Raw genomic sequence first — 21,058 nt, 5'->3', positions numbered from 1 at the left:
TGTGGATGATGCAAAAACACCTAAATTAATGATTCATAATTATATTAATCAGAGAGGATTCGACACGCATCCAAGCTGCTAAAGTACATTTTAACCACTATTTTATCACAGACACACACCAACTTTTGAGTCACTCCCACTGTCTACGGAAACATGATATGGACTTTTTGATTTTGAGTGCTAGAAAAAAGCCCCTCCTGCTCCACAGCTCCCTCTGCACGGTTATGACAGCGCCATAATACCAGCAGCACACTGACGACTATATCCAGCCTCTAAATGAAGCGAAATGTTATCAGCTCGGGGACAAATGTGTTACTATCTGACCAGATTTGAGATAAAAGGCGCTTTTGCCATCTGGGCTCCGAGGCTGTACAACAGTCCGCCTCGGGATCTAAAGCTCAATAATTCAGGACCATCTTTTCTATCTTCTTCAATCAATTTCGTTCATTCTTTAAATGTGTTTTCCCTCGCTTGTGCTTCTTGTTTTTATTGCTTCAATATGTACTTTTATGCTCCTCCTTGCATAGCGCTGTGAACTCAGCATTTAGATTAAGTGCTACACAAACATGGTTTATTGCCGTGTTTATCTATTATTTTTGCATTCTGTCCTCGCCTTGCTCTGCTTTGTTTGTGTCCATTTGTTTCTCCTGTTGTGGTTGCTGTGCATTTTCATAGCATGTGGCACGTGGGGGAGAACTTTAAAGTTTAAAACAAAAATCACAACTTGTGAAATGAAACCCAATTTGATTGAAGCATTGAATTTGTAATCGTTTTCCCCTTTTCATGCATTTCCCCTTATAAGTCCATTATTTGAAAATATATTAGAAGTAGTGCCACATCTGCACTGTCTTCAAGACAGCCATTAACTGTGGAGGTGAAATGAAAGCCTAGGGTTGCATTGCCTAACTGCAAGAGATGGCCTAAAAATGTGCATGGATAACGTTTGCAGTCCATCACAGCTGGATTTTCATTCCACCTTCGAGCGTGTCCGTGTGAATCGACTGCAAACATATTTGATTTTTGACTGATGTCGTTGCACCGAAGTAGGTCTGAGAGACCATAACCCGGGCCAGATTAAAGCCCTTGAACTAATAAATTGTCTGACAGCTCTGTGGTAGCGTTTATCCTCTCTCACAACATCTACCTCTTTACTGCTCTAGGGGTGCTGCTGGTGGAGAGGAAGAAAGGGTACTCAGACTGAGAACTCACGATTTATTCTAACTTTAAGACCCATAGCTCATTAAAACCTCATTAAAGAGACTTAAATGTACAAGCACAAGACAAGCAAATCCTTGTACTTAAAAAAAAGTTAAAAAATGCATCATTATATATGTACAAAAAACTATACAGCAAAACACTTTGTTGCCAAAGTGTGCAGAAGACCAACAGCGTAAAAATGCAGAGCCTCAAAGCAGATGCCTTAAAGCAGCGGAAGAAACTGAGGCTGCAATTCACACCGGACCACCAAAATTGGACAATAGAGGATTGGAAAAACGCTGCCTGATCAGATGAGTCTCCATTTCTACATTTGCATGGTTGGGATTTGTTCAGAATTTAGCATAAGCACCATGAAATCATGTATTCATCCTGTCTACTATTAATGGTTCAGGCTGGTGGTGATGTTGATGGTAGGGGGATTTCTTCTCAGCACAATTTGGGGCCCTAAGTTCCAACTGAGCATCATTTAAGCACCACAGCTGATAGAATCTCACACCACCCTACTGCATGTATCTCTCAGGGCACAATCAAAGCCCTTTGAGAAGCTGGCGTTGCCCCTCTGCAGCCAATGTGGCTCCACCAAACAAGACCCTGTCTCACTGAACAGGGAGAGAACCACAGTTTATGTCAATGCTCAAAGCGGTCGAACCCTGGACAACTAAACAAAAACCAGCATGTATAGAAAAAATGTGTGGTGTGGTGACTTTGCCCCAAAGGCATAATTCTTTCCTAGTAAGCTTTACTAGCTTTACTACAAAGACAAACGACAAGTAGTTTTATCTACAAGTAATAAGATACATCATACGGCTGACGCTGCGTGACCCTCCACTGTGCGCATTAATCAGCACAATTATAAGACCGACTTATGGTTCCTACTGATTGGTTCTTTGGGTCAGGGGCAGGAGAAAGGCCATCTTTGCTGCTACAGTTTTCCATTTAGCTTCCTTTGATTGTCATGTCTCGTTCTTATCACGCGTCTGTTCAAGTGAACATTCCTGCAGACTAGCAGCTTGGCTTATTAGCAACCCAGGTAGCTAGCTGAACAGTACATGGAAATATTTTGAGCCCAAACCAGCTTAATTGGTTCTGGGATTGTAAACAGGTGCTTGGAAAATGCTATCTTGTAAGGCCCCCAGAAAGTCTTCATAAATACTGTGATGCTGCCAATGATTTCTTAGCAACAGACAAAACATTTAATTTTAATATTAAGACAAAAAACCACTGTACATTAAGCTTAATCGGTACGGAGATTATCTATTAGTCTGTAGATTGTTCATAACAATTTGCTAGAGGCATCATGAGTAATGTGTGAAAATGGCTGTGGATGAAGCAGAGGCAGCAGGTTAACATCTCGACGGGCAGTTAAAGACATTTATATTCTACTTGATCAACCTGTTTGATAAACTGTTTGTAGAGTTTGTCGTACAGATGAACGAGCGTCGTCTAAAGTTTCTTTAACTCCACTGTTCTGCATGAGGAGCTCAGCCTTGCCCTCAGGCAGCAAGCAAAGAGCAGAAGAAAAAAAAAGCAAAAAGTAAAAAATGATTGCTAACATCCGCAGCATGCACCGTGCTATCAGATTTAATTATCGGCTGAACTTTCATTATTGAAACAGTAACAATGATTTCATTTTCTCGCTTATCAGCCAATAATATATCATGCGCATTCCCATTCACGACAGTAAAACCTCTTAAAGATTGGAAATTGTGTGGCAAAATGTCAGCTACTCTATTCACAGTGAGGAGCTAAAGAAAACAACTTGTCCTCAGCTCCAAAGACAAGGCCACAGTGTCAGTGTGCATTCTTAATGGAGAGTACACAACATAACATCTGCCCCTCCGCATACACAGTCTCACAATGCAGAAATAAAACTGAGGCTGTTGCAAATACAAATAAAAGAAATATAGATAAAATAACCCATTAATCACAGGCTGACTGGCTGTTATTTGCACAGATTTAGACTCAGATACAGGAGACAGTGGGATATTAAAAATAACGGCTGGAAGGAGAAGGACAAAGACTCACCCATGGCTGTATCATAGGAGTTGGGGAAGCTCTTGTCCACCCTTTGCCTCATGAACACCCAGCTGTTGTTGGTAAAGGTGCACTCAATGATCTTGTTGTCGTATTGTTTCAGCTCTTTAGTGGCCTGCGCAGACAGAGATGAGAGACGGCGCGTGCCTTTAATGTGAGCGAATACAAAGCATATTCTTTTCTCTTATCACACGTTAAAAATCGTGAATCTAGGTGGGGTATTATGGTCTGGTTTACCACAGCCTTGCTTTTTACTTTGAGCTGAATCATTGTAAAAGGTTTCAGACACATGCTGCACAACTGATCAATGCAGCTACTTTTGATAAATGACACACACAACTGCAATTTCTTCACATTTTCTTTATCATCATCATCAATTTTGTTATTACTGATACTAATTAGATACTTTTAGAAGACATCAAGAGGAAAAAGACTTAAACTTAAGGCTGCTCTATGCCCGATGCATTCAATTCTACAAAAGCAAAGCAAATTGCAATGACAGAGCACTAAATTGGGATTAAACTGACCGTTGGTTCATACAGGCCACAAAGATCAGCTAATCTCAGTGCCACATTAGCTGATGGCTTAGCAGATATCACTCTACACATCCAAATGGCACAACTAATTCTGGAAACAGTGTTTAAAGATGACTTGTTATACTTTTGTTTATAGTCATGGAGAAATTGAGCATGACAATGGCTGAGAAAGGTGATTTAAGTGGCTTTAAATGTGTCATGGCTGATGGTGCCAGACTGGCTGGTGGAAATATTTCAGAAACTGGTGATCTGCTGGGATTTTCTCCCACAACCATCTCTAGGGTGTACAGAGAAAATACCCAGTGAGCTGCAGGTCTCTGTGCATCAGGGAGGTTCCAGCACAGAGCCATGTCACCAAATTACTACAGATGGAAATAAACTACTTTTGACTTGACTGGTCTTCACTGAAACGCAGTAATATGCAGCTCACTGTGCAGATTAACTGAATGTCTTATTCAAGTAGCGGCAACATTTGACTGAAGCAAATACTGACATGTCTTGTGGGAATCTTCTGAGACCAAGGATCTCTCTAGGAGAGAAAACACTCAAGAAGACTCAGAAGTCTTATACAGAAATATTTTGGGTGACATTTTTGAAATTAAAGGATAAATGTACCATGAGTTAATGTTCACATTAACATCCATTTTCCACAGTTATAAATTTTAGGTTTCTATTAAATGAATGTATGTTGCTATTTGTATTGGTCTTTAATACTATTTGGGCACAAGCTTTTTTTAATGTACAGTAGTTTAAATTCTTATGTTATTCTTCTTGTGTCACACATTTCCTTCAAGTTTCAATTGATTTTTAGCATCAGTATTAAATAATTGTGTAACTGTACCTTTTAGAAGATGAAAACATCAAAAGCACAGGCTATAAAGTATTGTAGTTTAGACATGGAAGGTTTAAATGTAATAAATCGAAATCAACTGTGGTGTGACTTTAGGAAGCATGCTTCTTTGAATGTAAGACGAGGCTCTGATGCTTCATGAAGAAGTATGACGGAAGCTAATCATGTAGTTAATCTTTATTTTTGATCATTAAACACAGCTGCATTGCTTCAGAAGGACCTACAATAACACATCAGTACATACAAACACTAACACAACACGAGTGTCTGTATTTCATCTCTCAATAAAGCAGTGCAACAGCTCCTGCTCCACCTACTGAGCTACACAGGATCACTGACTTATTACATCACACTTTGCTTTGAAAACAAAATCAGCTCTACACACTGAGCACACTGTAACACTGCTGAAGTATAAGAAAATGGCACACGATACTGAAGATCAAGCATGAGTCAAAGAAGACATTTGAGCATCTGTTGTTTATTTGTCGAGGGACTGAGAGGATTGTCGAGACTTGGAAAAATGCAAATCTTGTAGCTGCTGGGAACGTGGAAGACAAAAAGTGCAGCTGAAGCGGTCACGTGCAATTGCACGCTTTTAAAATACGCAATAGAATAAGCAATGACATGAGTTGCTATGAGGTGCTGTGATGTGACTTTTCACCTTGGCCTCGCAGAGAGCGTGAACACGCAACCTTTAGCTGAGGTCAGAGAGTGACTGGAGTTGCCAGGAAAGCACCAGTATTTGGCAAGACGCTAAAAAACACAAAGTAAGAGCTTATGTGATCCTGGAGCGTGGTGCATCTGGGCTAACAGTGGGGGTCGAATTCACACAGGAAGCAAGAACGCTTGTGAGAAAGGAAGACAGAAAGTGAGAGAAAGAATCCAGACTAAACAGACATCTTTTAAAAATAGCTTTTTAGATAAACACACTAAATGGCCTCTAAATTGATTTGCAGCTGTAACTGTTAAATATTGACAAAACTACTGAGAGCTTATTTTGAAGCCAAGTCAAACATTTTTTATTTTTTTTTACTAGGAGAAGAATTGCAGATGATGTAAAGCAGCGACAGAATCTCTGAGCTTTCCTAAAGCTCCACACATCAAACTGCCAGCAAGCTGTGAAGGGCAGTACAGGCAGGCGGGACGTGCTGCTACAGGCTGGATCTCTTCCTGCTGGTGAAGGGTGACATGTTGGCTGCCATTTTCCATCACCACTTGGTGCTTAATCCATCCAAATCTGTTTCATTATGGCAGCACACGTGTGCCACCAGTTATCAGGGACTTTGGCAGTCAAACTCTTTATCAGCCAATGTTGCACTATTGCAGAGCAGAAGCGCTCTGCTGCCTGCCTTCTATTCAAATCCTGAAACAATCAGAAATATATACAGCAAATATAAACATGGCTGACAAGGAAGAAAAGCAGCCTTTTGTTGTGGACAATTTTTTTTTTTTTTTACTAAAACGTGATGAGAGAGCTCTTTTTTCCCCAAGTATCAAGGCTCAGTGAAAAGACACGGAGGTTATGATTGGTCATACTGAAAAAGTTCCAGGACTTGACTGATCAAACCACTGTTATGACCACTTGCAAGAGAGAAACAACTTCCCTTTAAACTGACTCGACTTTGTTTCATGTCAAGCATCATCGTTGCTGACGAGAGCTCCATTTCCACAGCGTCCATTCCACAAAATGACACTATAGCTGAAGGGTTGCTGTTCTGAGCACTGCAGAAGAACAATCGCAAGAAAACAGAACAGGATTTCCAGGGAGTGACTAAAGTCTGAATCTGATTCCTGAAACCTTTTCACAGCATCGTGCATGCTGGAGAGTTGTATTTTTAATATCCAGGCTCATGTTCATAAAAACACTAATTACTCATGACGTGATTATGTCTTAATGAATGCAATTTCCATTCACATTAGTGGTACAGTGCCAGTGTGTCATCTGATAATCCCACTAAGGATTTCTTGTGACTGTACAATGTTAATTCCCCAGTAATATATTCTGTCTCCCACAGTTTAGAAATTTTGATTTAAAAATTTTAAGGCATTATCGCTTCATATATGCAGCAGTAAAAAATAAAAATAGCCAATCATTAAGGTAACAATGCTGTTATCTTGTCCTGTGTATCAATTTTTATTATTCTGGTCAGGGAGTTTATAGTAGCGCTGACCTCAGGCAGTTCAAGTTACAAATAGGGCTGTTCGATATAACGATATATATCGGATGAAGATATAAAAACGTCTATCGTTTGTTTCGTGGTGTCGCAAAATAAACTGTTTACGGCAATATTTTTTCATCGTTTTGATGGTCACTGTAGTGGCTACATTAATTTCTTAAAGTTCTCTCTTTCTCTTATATTTAATATAACCACACTACGGACGGACAAGAGCCTGTTTTTATGCGTTGTCGTTAGCAACAGCGACGGTAAAACCATCGCGTGTCCACTTGTTTATTTTCCACATACACCTTTCACAATAAAGCTCAAGATCCTGTTGAGACTGAATCGCGTGAAAGAGTATGCAGAGTATTTACGGATGAGAAGCAAAAAAGAGCCGCCAGGTGCTAACAAATAAACCTTGGGCTCAAATGTTAGAACAAGCCTTTCCCCGCAGCACGCTGTGTAATAAATACTCACAATTTATGTGTAAAAATGTATAGTTTCATGCATCGTTAAAACACTGGACTCCAGGTACACGACGCCCAGCTGGAAACACTTCACGCAAATCGAGCTGCTCGAGATTCACTACATCGTGCAAAGAAGAAGAAGAAGAAGAAGCAGCAGCAGCAGCGGGACCAAAATTAGCTCCAGACTACTGGAATTTATGATATCTGACCTTTTACCAACCTGTACACAGCACGCAGGCAGTCGCCCTGCTTCCTTATCAAATACTGGATCCTGTGGGGACTATTGTACGAGCGCATTATGCTACAGTATGATGTCAGACGAATAAACAAAGTTTGTAATTTCCTTGAATAGCTGTTTTATTTTCCCCATCACGCCTCTCTGTGACTGACCCTGCCTTTGTTTCATTCTCGACTTAATCAGAAGGGGCCCGGAGGTCTGCGGCACTGCAGCACCCGGGCCCATTTTAATAACGAGAAACTGGATGAAATAACGTATAAGTGTGGAAATGATATAAGATGCAAAAGTAAGACTATGAACAAACGCACCCTCGAAGGAAATAAGATTCTGGATAGACTGTATCAATATTCAATCCTAATATATGATGCATGCTCAAAAAGAATACGCTAACATCTCCTCCCTATTAATATTAGCTTCCACTAAAACACACACAATTCAACAGGATGACTCACAAGACAAATGTTCAGTAGTAAAGTTAAAATATTTGTCACAGATCAGCTGCATTATCTACTATGTAATTACAGCTATATGTGCCCTTGAATAGCTGTGCCAGAACAAACAAATGGGACTTCCGACCACTCCACGACTCCTTTTGAATGTGCGAGATGACATCAGGATTGAGGTCTCTGGTGAATATGTATAATACCAATCATTATCCCACACATTCAGATTGGCTGCCGCATCGAAAAAGAAAGATGAGCATAACAAGGTAATAATGTGTAAATGAGGCAAATTAGAGGCGAGCAGGCATGCGGCGCACTGTCGAATCTGGCAGTTAAACAACAACTGCTCCAAAAACTTCTCAAACTTTTAACTGGTTGGTTTGTTTTGGTCTGCAGCATGACTGAGTGTTTTCCTGTGACAGCACTTTTAATTACACAGTATTCATACTTTTTTTTTTTTTTTAAATCCCACAATTTAGATTCAACAATATCCAGGAAAAGTCTAAAAAAAAAAATGTCTGAAAAATCCAAATCACTTCAATAACATTTCAATAAAGTCCTGCCACAGATTAAACACAATAAAATATGTCTTTGCGTAACTGTTCGCTTACTTAGAAATACATAAGTCGTATAAATTACAATTCAGCGCTCAGCAGGTGATAAACTCTCAAATCTCAACTTCCTCAAAGCAAAGACACACCGACGTAGGTGTTTTGATTAGACCCTAAGTCTGAATGCCTTGAAATTAAGTCATGTAACAAAAGTGTATGACGTTTGATTCATTTTCGCAACTCCAGTCAAATTCCAAAGGATTCAAAATGCATCAATAATAAACCACATGAGAAGTTCAATGCACTTATTGGCAAGATGCATCTGGAGTAGGAGCAACAAAAACGTACACATAGAAGATGCCCTGCTTTGGAGCAGATAAGCTGTAAAATTTACTACTTTGCATTCTTTTCTTTTTATGCATTTCTTTTCCAAATTTTTAAGGCGAAACTATTGTATATTCTGGAAAAAACAAAAACAAAAAAAAAACAACACACACACAAGGGTGGAAAACGAACAAGAGTTTGACTCAAACAGACTAAGTTTGTGAAAAAAAACATCAAGACCATACTTCTATGAAAAACCCACATATCCACTGTGTTGGGAACAAAAAATCAAGCTAGTCCAGAAGTGCAATATGACTGCCTTGAAACATCTCCAGCTTCAACAGAGTCCCAAAAAAGTGTATTTCATAAAGTGTTTCTATGAAATACTAAATAAATATTCTTTCCATGAGCCAAAATATCATTTGTGATTTTAAATGAATGACATTAGCTAAATAGTGGTCCATGTGGGTGGGACCAGTGGGTGGTCCCTAGATTGTGGTCCAGGCAATCCTGTAGTGACAAATTTCAGAGTTCAAATGTATTGAGTATTTTTCTGCAACCAGGTTTTGGGTGCTACTCCATCCTCTTGCCCAATTATGATCGCTTCTGGTTCAAAAATAAAATGGCAATGGCAGAAATGCAAACTTGATGCTTCAAAATGGCAACCCGCAAACCAAATGCTGACGTCACGGTGGAAATGTTTTTGAAAGTCTAGGAATAACGACAACCCAAGCATGTGAGTCAACCCCAGTTTGTGAACCTGTATAGTCAAAAAATAAAGGTCTAATTATGTAACACTTTTCTATTTCTGATACACGTTTTCAGTTTCATCACAGCTTGGTGAGTAGTTGGTGAGTGTTTTCTCACAAGTCAGCATCCTCCATGCATACCATGGGCGCCCACAGCAATCTGCCAGTGACCAAATCAATCGTAAGGAGGTTTTCAGTGCAGCACACTCTTGGTGACTCAACCTACAGCAACCACATGCTAACCGGTCAAGGACTGCCCATCGTTTCCTAGCAACCTTTGGTTGTCAGGGGGTCACTGATGGGTCTCTCAGCCTTAGTGAAAGGGGCTTTAGCAATCGATTTCACAGTGACTACCGGTAACCTCCAGCAACCAGTTGGAGAATACTCATTTCAAAGCAAGTGGCGGTCCCAAGAGAGCCATCAACCAGTCAAACAGCATTTAGAGAGCCACACAAATGTTTTCCAGAAGTCTGCTGTCTCGCAATATTTGTGAGACAGCAGACTTCTTTCTGAAGCACTCAGCTGATAAATTCTCAGACAACATCCCTTCCAAATATTCACTTTACCTATACCCTGTAGGTGCAGACAATGTAAGAAATTACAACAATAAGGAACTAAATTGGAAGACTGAGCCAATAAAACAAGTTTTCGTGAAGATTACAACATTTTTCCTATCACACACAAAGTTGGTTTGATTTCTCTCAACAGCAGCTAAACGGATTTCAATATAGTGGAAACTGGATATGCCTCCAAATGCATCTAATAGGCACGTTGAAATTACTAGCACAGCCACAAGGAAGGCGATGAATGTCAAAACCATTGTGTGACAGAGCACAGCAGACAACAAACGCACACACAGGCTGTGTAGAGGTGTCAGATTTATCAGGAACAGCCTTTCTGACTAAAACCACAAGTCATCAAGTCCTGCGATGACAAGTAATTACCATTTTTAGCATATTCACATTCAGACTTACTGTAAAACACATTTTACCACAAAAATAACAACATGCAATCTGACAGAGGATGACCCCGGGGCTGCAGCTTTTGCTCCGACACCCCGTGAGAAGGTTAGAGACCGAGCAGTAAACAGAATCTGCCGTGTTTGGTGACAGAGCCCAGGGCTGATACATGGGAATCTGGCACGACAAGACGATACGATAGGGAAAAGAAAAGCTTGTTTACTGTGTTTTTGAACCATGACTGAAAAGGCTACAAATGCTACAAGTCATTTCATGGAAATTTACAGCAAAGTAAAACAAATGGAAACACATGTTGCTCGTCAGCTGCCTCAGACTGGCAAATTTTCATTCTAAATTAATGGACCCTAACCAATATATGATGGTGATGCGATGGTAGCTATCACTGGAGTGCACAGGACCGAGTCTGTGTTGCTGTTGGTCAAATGTCTGATGATGTCATCTCAACTGTGTATTCACACACAGCAGACATTATGCAACTATGAAACCCGTTGAACTGAACATCACTGTTATGTGGAGCTTCCAAATGCATTTTGTTTACCACTTTTTACAGCAACATGCATCAATTTAACATGACACAAGCATGATGACTCGCCACACTCATTCTGTAAGAGTAACTTTCCAACAGTACATTTGTTGTCTTCTTGCTTCTATGTTTACCTGCTCAACATCTGTCAAGCACCCAACGATTCGACACAGTCTCTAATAGGTAAATGCATTATCCTATTAATTGTTTCAACTTTTGCAAGTCAGAAAGTCCAGAATGGCCTTATCAACTTTCTGCATCCTGGAACATAAATTCAAATTGTTTATGTCTGACATGAAACAAAAAAAGGCCAAACTTTCATAGAAAAGGTGTTGATATTAATTAATAAATTGCCCAAAATGTAGCATTTGAATGTTATGCTTGATTAATTTCTTCTTCTCAGAGAATTCGAGTGTAGTTGTTCCAATTTGGGTTTAAAAATGTCCAATTTGGGATTTCTAAAATATTGCTATTTTATTGTTTTATGGTAGGTGGTATAACACATTTTATCAGCGCGGTACTGCAGATATATTAAATGTGAATATACAATTCTACTACAAACTCCATGTTATCAAACACACATATAAATTTACTGAAATATCTGGGCAAACAGTTTAACCTTTACTAATGAGATCAGGTATTTTTTGTAAGAAAAAGGAAACTGCAGCTATTTAATTTAAAAATGTGAGCAGTAGGCAGCAAAAAAATATTATCTGATTAAATATTACACTGAATGTATATAATAACCACACGTGAAGACTTAAGAGGTTCTAGAAATAGAAATAAAGCTACTTTCGGCTGATTCCTTTTTCACTGCAGGTTGTGCCACAGATCAGGAATTTGTGCTTTTTCTGGGGATTGAACCTGGGATCTTTGCACAAACCACTACACATGGAGCCACTGGAAGTAAAACCTGAAGCTAACTGGGAAACCAGCGATTTTAAAATATGAGAAAATGTGTTAATGGAAAAGGAAAATTAAGATTACACTTGTAAAAGTGGTTGGAGGACTAATTTATAATCAACTGCAGTTTTGCCTAACCACACACCTTTAAAAAAAAATAAAAATAATAAAAATAATCAGACATTTTACACAAAGCTAATTTAAAGCTGGATGAGGATGGAGGCTTTGGTTTTTTGGTACAATGCTTTATTTTATTTCTCACCTTCATCTGCGCAAAGGGCCTGTCGTAGTTGCCAACATAGAGGAAGCCAAAGGTCTGTGGTAGTAGCCTGCAAAGACAAAATGATCTCAGTTAACACCAGCAACACACTCAGCACAGGATCTCAGTAAGAGCTGCAAAGAAATCACTATGTCGCCTGCATTTTGCAGCTAGTAACAGAATGGTAGAGACGTGAGATTACACCTCTCGAAGCCCTTCTGTCACTCGGCACAGCTTGATGTTTTTTAAACTAGAGTATAGGCGTGTTTATAGTGCAATGCAATAATAAAGTCTAAGTCACATACAGACTAAACCCAACAGCATGGACATTGTATAAAACTAATCTCCAGGTGATTGTCATCTTAACAGGCTGTTGGGTTTTAAAGTGAAGGTTTTGATCTTGTGTGCGCAGCTCTCAATTCGACAAACATGTGTCTCACAGCTCACCAACAGATGTCTTAATCACATACTGTTCCCCAGCATGCTCCACCAAAAACACCCCCATGTGCCTGTAGTTATTTCCAGACACTTTGTCTGATGCTATGTGTGCCACAGACTGCGCATACAAGCATGGGCACTGGCTTCATATTAGTTAACCATTTTTAGAATGAAAATAAGGGGGCCGCTGAGCTAAAGTGACGGCTAAACAACAGTGCAGTTACACAGTCTGATCCAGCACGCAGATTTCAGTCGGAGCTGAAATTGGAGACCATCTTTCCATCCATTTCAACCCCCTCTGGTCTAATGATAGCTAGCAGAGGCAGGAAGGAAGCAGCAGGAGACATTAAAAGAGCCAAATAGCCATGCCGTGATGGACACTGTCCAGCGCCAAGATCTTACAACAGCGTGTCCAGTCCCATCATTACCTCAACTATTACTTTGGACCTACACATTGTGACCACTTTTGTAAACACGCAGGATTCAAAAACAAGAAAAGTGCCCTTGTGCTGACACCATTTCTCCTAAAGCATCCATGAGATAGTCCCAGAGGCCATACAAAAGGTGCAGAAACAGATAAGATAAGGTTTGGAACACAGTCTCTAAAGCAGAGACTCTTGTTGTGGTTCACAGACTATTGCACAGCTCTAAGCTGTGTTTCACTTACAGGGTCATGTGTAAATTACACCGAAGCATCAATTTTCATCTGAGCTGGGGTGAGGCGAATAGTGCTACAACAAGAGAATTTAACCATACAGAAGAAAAATAAAAGGTTTTTAACGCAGAACAAGGCGGGAGATTCTGTACAAACAACCAAGGCGCTGTTAAATGTCAATGCAGTCTGCAAACAGCATGAACTCGGAACTATAGTAGCTGAACACTATTCCAACAGAAGCAAAAGATCAAACGTAAATTAAGCAAGAGATTAGAAAGGGTCATAGGACTCAGTATCAATGAAAAACAAACAAACAAACAAACAAACATATGTTTAAAAAAATGTTAATACTAGGACTGAAGCATGATAAAATACTGCATCATGCACCACTACCCTCATACCAATACTCTGGTCACTATATCTGAGCTATTTCGTGGGGCGATCGTGGCTCAAGAGTTAGGAGTTCGCCTTGTAATCGGAAGGTTGCCGGTTCGAGCCCCGGCTCGGTCAGTCTCGGTCGTTGTGTCCTTGGGCAAGACACTTCACCTGTTGCCTACTGGTGGTGGTCAGAGGGCCCGGTGGCGCCAGTGTCCGGCAGCCTCGCCTCTGTCAGTGCGCCCCAGGGTGGCTGTGGTTACATTGTAGCTTGCCATCACCAGTGTGCGAATGTGTGTGTGAATGGGTGGATGACTGGATATGTAAAGCGCTTTGGGGTCCTTAGGGACTAGTAAAGCGCTATATAAATACAGGCCATTTACCATTTCCTCAATGGAAAGCCATTAGACGCTCTGAGGTTGAACTGAGCTTCACTAAACCCTATTAGGGCAAACAACTATAAAAGAGTCATTTTTGAACATGCACAGCAACCAGTTTGGACAACCTCTGACACAGGTGCAAAATACCCTACTCAGTCAAATCAGGCAGCGACATGACTTCAACCGGACAGCTACAATGCCCGATTCCTCTGATGTCACAACAGTGTTCGTCACTGTCATAAAGTGGGCGTCGCATGCTCCATTCAGGCAGCTGGCTCATCTAAACTAAACTATTTTCAGCAACGAGAGTGTGTCTAATGCAAACGATCTCCTGTAATTTCTTGGGTTTGTAGCTTAAAACAACCCTGAATTTATCCAATATGGCTTCACTGTCTTCATGAGATACACTATTACAACACATATCTAGGGGTGACACTGGGACATTACTCTGTTGCATAAATCAGCCTCCACAAAAAATATCTAAAATTCTAACGTACTATATAAATTTTTATATGACATCTTGACAGATTGATAGGGGAAAGAAGCTCCGTTGAGCTCAAGTATGATTAGTAATTCATTACCATGACACTCAGATCCACCCAGAGCGCAACCTAGCTGATGTTCACATGTTGTACTTAAAGATTTTGTTGTCAGACAAAAACAGTTATCAGAAATGCAACTTTTGATGTTTTCTTACGCTCCACAGCTATATTTAGAAATTACTGAGCCTTCATAAAACAAAGAGATCATTAGGGGCACCCCACAGTAACTTCAGGTATTGCTGTGAAACTATAAAGAGCTCTTAAATTAATCTCCTAATTGCTTAAGTCATCTTCTAATTTCTTTATCTCTTACGTCTACAACCTACCAACACAGCCCTGCAAACTGCAGCAGATATAACATATGGGACTAGTGCAGGCTATATACACTTGTATCTATAAAAAAAACTAATATAAAGAGATGGACTAATTGATGATCGTGAGTTTATTTGTTCAATATAAAAATAAATGGTAAAAATGAACATATTATGGTAACTTGTATAGCTTAGCATGATTCACGGATAAATCTTTATTTGCCTCATCTGCTGTCTGTAGGATATAGACATCGTCCACAACTGTTGTATTAATCATATAGATATCCATACATAAGAATAAGCACAATAAGATCCACTTGAATAGTATTCTGAATCTTGCACAGTAAATGAAGTCTAAATGTAACAGCTATATACAGCCGCATGTCCTTGTGGTCCGCGCTTCAGATGTCATCTACAGAATTCCATTCAAAGACACGCTCCACTCTAGTTCGCAGAATCCTTCGTCTTTGTGCTGAAGGATGAATTGCTACAAGCTCACAGCAGACTTGGTGATTTATAGTGGGTGTATATTCCAAACCCTTCTGTGCTGCTTCTAAAAAGCAATGTATGTTAATTGTTTGTACATAATAAGTGAACACAAACTCTCTGACACCGTGTTCGGCCTCCATTACAGTCTAAATCTTTCCTCTCTGGATGCAAAAGTGGATAGAGCTCAACAGTTCAGTAAAAGAGTAAAGTACAAAAATTCAACAGCATTGACTTTGTGTTGCTCTTGACTTTTCTGGTGCATTTCCAAGGCAGGTACTTGACTGTGAGGTCTGACTGTGGATCCTTTACACACACAAAATATGGTTTGCAATGTTGTAATGACACTCAACTCCCCAGAGTACAAGAGTAGTAATGAGAAGCTTGGGCTCTGGGCTCTACAGAGACAACCCAAGCCATTTAGACTGGACCATTCTCCATTTTTTAAGTTCTTAAAATCACTGCACACCTAAAAGGAGATGATGTAACCATTACTCATCCTGCCTTCAGAGCGAATACTGACTCGAATTATCCATAATTCAAGTAATCTATACAATAGTCGAGACTGTTCTATGCTTGGGAGAGGCACTGGAAATGTCCACCAACACAACTTGCTGCTTCATCTTTCCATTTCCTTGTTTTCCACCTCTCCTGTCACACAATAATCACCGTCTGCCTCTGTGCTTGCTTTCAGAGATGGCAATAAAACTTGCAAGGCTGTATGCCTCTGTGGTACGCAAAGATGTGCTCAAAGATTGATTGTGTGGGCTGATGAATAAACAGTTGTTACCTCCGTACATGCCTCTCTTTCTCTCTCTCTCTCTCTCTCTCTCTCTCTCTCTGACTAAGAAGAGATTTGAAAAGCTATACCGAGGTCTGTTGAGAGCTCATCTGCCAACAAAAAAACAAAAAACAAAAAAAATCATCTTTTGGGGAAATATCAGAACATTCTCAAATGGCAACAATAACCGTCTGTGTTCTCCTACACACACAGGGAGGACTCAAGGCGCTGACTAGTGGGCCTGCTGGCTGGATTCGGAGTAGAATGAGTGAATGTACTCTGCTGCCATCCTCTCAGTCTGCTGTAGGTAAATGGTAGCAGGCTCGTGGCTATAAAGCTGGGACAGTCACTAAGGTCAGCTGGCTCTCGAAGGAAAAGGCAGTGTTTCCAGAAAGCTGACAGCGACTCAGACAGCACTCACAGACTGGACAGCAGAAAAGAACACAGAGTTGAAGGATGTGCAGAAACAGAAAAAAGAGCACTGGATCTTACAGCCAAGCTAGCAGCTCTGTGAGACTTTACCCAGGCCCAGCGGTGCTTTGATCTACTGCAAGTCAAAGTTACAAGGCAAGTTTCCGCAGGTTTAATGTTTGGTAAATTGCAAACACCAGAGCTGAAGCTATCAAGAATGCCATTGCTTTTGGAGATAATAAAATTGTGACCTGATGATGGTTGAAAGAAACACTGAAGTGATGAATTTTCCCCCCCAGAGGGGAAATGAGCACCTATAAAACTGCAGAATAATCCATCCAATAATTTTTAAGTCGCTCCAAACCACAAACGCCAGCCTCCTACTGGCACAAGAGGACAAATTGAAAAGATGAAGAGTTATTTGAATTTGTCTTCTGGGAAAAAAAACAAATAAACACAATGTTTTGTGCATATCTACCCTGCAGATTTGCAGGTGCATGATTAGATTTTGTTCAAAATCAAATGTACTTTAACAAGGGAAATGTATTCCTTTAATTCATTTTCTTCAAGGCAATGTATTATGCTTTTTCTTGTTTTTATATATAATATATTCTCTTATTCTTAAGGTTTGACCGGCACACAGCCCCCCCACCCTCACCTTTACTACAGAGCCCTCTCCCTACACTCCTACCTCCCTCGCTTCCCGCTTTTCCCCCTCCCTGACATTATGACATCCCCCTCCTCCCCAGTTGTCAGGAAACAACTGAGGAAGCTTCGCCCCAGGAAGGCGCAGGCCCAGACAAGGTGTGTCCTAGGATGCTAAAGGCGTGTGCTGCTGAACTTGGGGAGCCGCTACGACGAGTCTTCAACCTCAGCCTGCGACTGGGGAGAGTGCCAGCCCTCTGGAAGACATCCATTGTCCCAGTCCCCAAAAAGAACCGGCCCAATGAGCTGAATGACTTCCGACCGGTGGCACTGACGTCACATCTTATGAAGACCCTAGAGCGGCTCCTCCTCAACCTCCTCCGACCACAGGTACAACATACCCAGGACCCACTACAGTTTGCATACAAGGCGGGTGTCGGAGTGGAGGATGCCATCCTGTACCTCCTACACAGAGCCCACTCACACCTGGACAAGGGAAAAGGCACGGTCAGGATCCTGTTTCTTGACTTTTCCAGTGCCTTTAATACAATCCGGCCCTGTCTGCTTCAGGAAAAACTAAACAGGATGCAGGTGGACCCCTGCCTGGTGGCTTGGATCTCCGACTACCTCACTGACAGACCACAGTACGTCAGGCTGAAAGACATCACGTCTGACACTGTGCTGTCCCCTCTTCTCTTCACCCTGTACACCTCTGACTTCTGCTATAACTCTGAATTATGCCATATTCAGAAGTTTGCGGACAACACAGCCATCATGGGGTGTATCTGGGATGATCAGGAAGAGGAGTACAGGAGTCTGGTGAGGAACTTTGTCACATGGAGTCACACAAACCACCTGCAACTCAACACCTCAAAGACCAAAGAACTGGTTGTGGGTCCAGACTAGGTCCACTGCCAATTCAGATAGAGGGAGAGGAGGTGGAGGTGGACAACACATACAAGTACCTTGGGCTGTGGGTGGACAACAAACTGGACTGGTCATGCAACACACAGCACCTGTATAAAAAAGGCCAAAGAAGACTGTACTTCCTCAGGAGGCTGAGGTCTTTTAACATCTGCAGGAAGCTCCTGAGGATGTTTTACCAGTCGTTGGTTGCAGAAGTACTGTTCTATGCTGTGGTGTGCTGGGGGAGCAGCACGGCAAAGAAGGACTCATCCAGGCTGGAAAAACTAATCAGGAAGGCTGGCTCTGTGGTCGGCATGAAGCTGGACACCCTGGTGACAGTGGCAGAGAAAAGGACATTAAAGATGCTTCTGGACATTATGGACAATGCTGGGCATCCTCTGCACTCGGTCGTAAATAATCAGAGGAGCCTATTCAGCGACAGGTTGCTTCTCCCAAAGTCAAGAGCCAACAGACTTAAAAACTCCTTTGTCCCACACGCCATCAAGCTGTTTAACTCCTCGTTAGAGGAGAGAGGGAGGGGAAACAGGGGGACAAAGGAGGGCAGGAACAACTGAGCTGTAGTGCTTTTTTTCCTCCACTGTGCAATACTCGCAATATTTTTTCTTATATTCGACTGTGTATATCCTTGCTCTCATTCCCGTTTATTGTATCTGTCGGTGCTGCGCTACTGGAAACTGAATTTCCCGGAGGAACCCACCCAAGGGATTAATAAAGTTTCATATAATCTAATCTAATCTTTCAAATGATGAAGTCATTATATATGCATATAATTGCTTTGATTGCTCCAAGTACTCTGTTCTAAACAGGTCAATGTCAAAGACTGCAAATATCCCAGGCACACAACTCTGATTGTGAGCACAGAAGCCCCACCCACTGATTCAACCTTCTGTTTGCAGAGGTTAGCCAATCAGAAGGAAGACTGTTTAAAAGGAGCCCGATATTAGAGAGGGAAGAGTAAAACAGATTTTTTCAGACAAAAGTTGAAATACAGGACTTCACTAAGGTCCCATATTTTGAACTGTGAGTAATGTGAAGCTACTCCTTTAGTCCAATAATAAAATACTGAGCTTAAATTGAATAAAATGTGGTCAAAACATAAATCCATTCAACTACTTATCAAAGTGGAAAGACCAGGGGCTCATCTCAGATGACATTTGGTGAGAAGCATGGTAATTCCTAGACAACGATTTTGAATCACAATGATGAATTAACCTACTGTAAGCCATTTTCACACATGCTCTGTAGCCCAGAACTTATTTAGACGTTACCAGATGGAAGTGCAAATGTCTGGTGAAGTCAGATGGGCCATCAGCTGGTCTTTAACCTGCCAGCTTCCCAGCATAAAGTCAGTGTGATATCTTATGAAGCTCATGTGAGAATATAGCAGGTACTTCATAATGAACACATGGGCATCATGCACTCATGGAAGTACATGTGTGAATCTCCAAACCTGGTCTAGAGTCTCGAGCAAATATAGTTTTAAAGGGAGAAAAAAAATGGGAGCGAACTAATGCAAACTGGAACAGGGAAAACACACAAACTACACACAGAAATGGCCTGGCTCTTACGAGTAGACCAGAGTAGTTGGTCAAAAGTTGTATTATTTTTGGATGAAAGGATCATATCATATCATCATAGAAAAGTTCAGACATGTAATTAAAAGATCTGTTGGGAAATATTATTCTAATCTATCCATTTATAAGCTTTGTTAAAAGGATGGCAGGTTATTATTATTAACGCATAACCGTAACGTTATTACTGTAACAAAACGACGATTTATTTTGATATATTACTGAGAAAATATGTCAATGATATCTAACAATGTTCATATTTTTGATCTGATATTACCGGGGCAAGGTGAGGGAGGTTTGAGGAGTATGTTTAAATAGTTTCCTTATTTTGTGTTATTATAGTTTGTATTATATTTTCTTTTATGGCAAAAATATAATAAAAAGACTGTTCAACAAAAGAAACGCCCTGGTCGTCCAGCATCTTTAATCTCTGAACCGTTTAGCTGCAATTTGACAGTGCTAACCACTGCACCACCCTGCCTCCCAAGAAACACATTTGTAAGCCTTTATTACCTTCCGATTTCCACCTCCCCAGTATAGAATTGTTTTCTGCGGAGCTGTAATGTATACTTGGGTAATGGTTAGAGCGAACATCAGTGGAGCTGAATAATTTATGTAGCAGAGGATAATAAAAGAAAAAAAGCAAGAAAAAGAGGAGCACAAAGCACATACAGCATATACGAAACTTCTGGCACTTCTGGAAAAAAATGTGCTTAGGCATAATGGAAAAGAAATGAACTTTTCATGCATTAGCTGTGCTGCTGTAAAAGGAAGTGAACCCTGAGGCAGAAGGGAAATCTGAAAGGAGAAAAGAAATGGGATGAAATAGAAACTGAAAGATGAATGTCAAGGAAATTCAATGTGTGTGCTTTGGACTTTACACATGTGTGCACATGTGGTTGTCTCTGAGTACTCCAGTGTGTCACAAAATCATAGGTGCTATTGGATTCCTCAGGCAGAGCGTTTCCCTGGCAACAGTGACGTACCCTTCTCCTCCGACTTTGGTGATCTTGAGACGAAAGTCCACGGAGTTGAGGTTGGGGGGCTTCCATTTGAGGATGTCGTCACACCTTCCAGGCTTGTACCTCTGTGGAGGAATCCAAACCCCAACAAAATTACAATGTGGCAGACACTTTGGAATAAAAATACATGAAATGTACCTTCAAAGAAGGGGCGGGGCCTATGCGGAGTAAATTTATGTGTGCGTAAAACACAAGAGAATTAACGGTTGAATAATTCATGAGCTGAGCAGAATTTTTCACACAGTCACAGCTAATGAGATGAAAACCCTCATACAAGTGA

The 21,058-nt window shown here is 40.8% G+C and overlaps 1 protein-coding gene across 1 annotated transcript in view; it reads right to left on the bottom strand.

Annotated features, from left to right (window-relative positions):
* rngtt (RNA guanylyltransferase and 5'-phosphatase) overlaps positions 1–21,058 on the bottom strand; it is a 120,809-nt gene that overhangs the window by 1,255 nt on the left and 98,496 nt on the right. The window contains exons 13-15 of the mRNA XM_082505232.1: positions 20,743–20,843; positions 12,238–12,304; positions 3,244–3,367 (exon numbers count right to left, since the gene is read on the bottom strand). Of these exons, the coding sequence (XP_082361358.1) occupies positions 3,244–3,367; positions 12,238–12,304; positions 20,743–20,843 (292 nt within the window). The remainder of the gene's footprint in view (positions 1–3,243; positions 3,368–12,237; positions 12,305–20,742; positions 20,844–21,058) is intronic.

Source organism: Aulonocara stuartgranti (genome assembly GCF_965226115.1).
Source record: "Aulonocara stuartgranti genome assembly, chromosome: 15".
Classification (NCBI taxonomy): domain Eukaryota; kingdom Metazoa; phylum Chordata; class Actinopteri; order Cichliformes; family Cichlidae; genus Aulonocara; species Aulonocara stuartgranti.
Note: the sequence above shows the minus strand (reverse complement) of the source record. Positions and strands in the feature narration are given on the sequence as shown.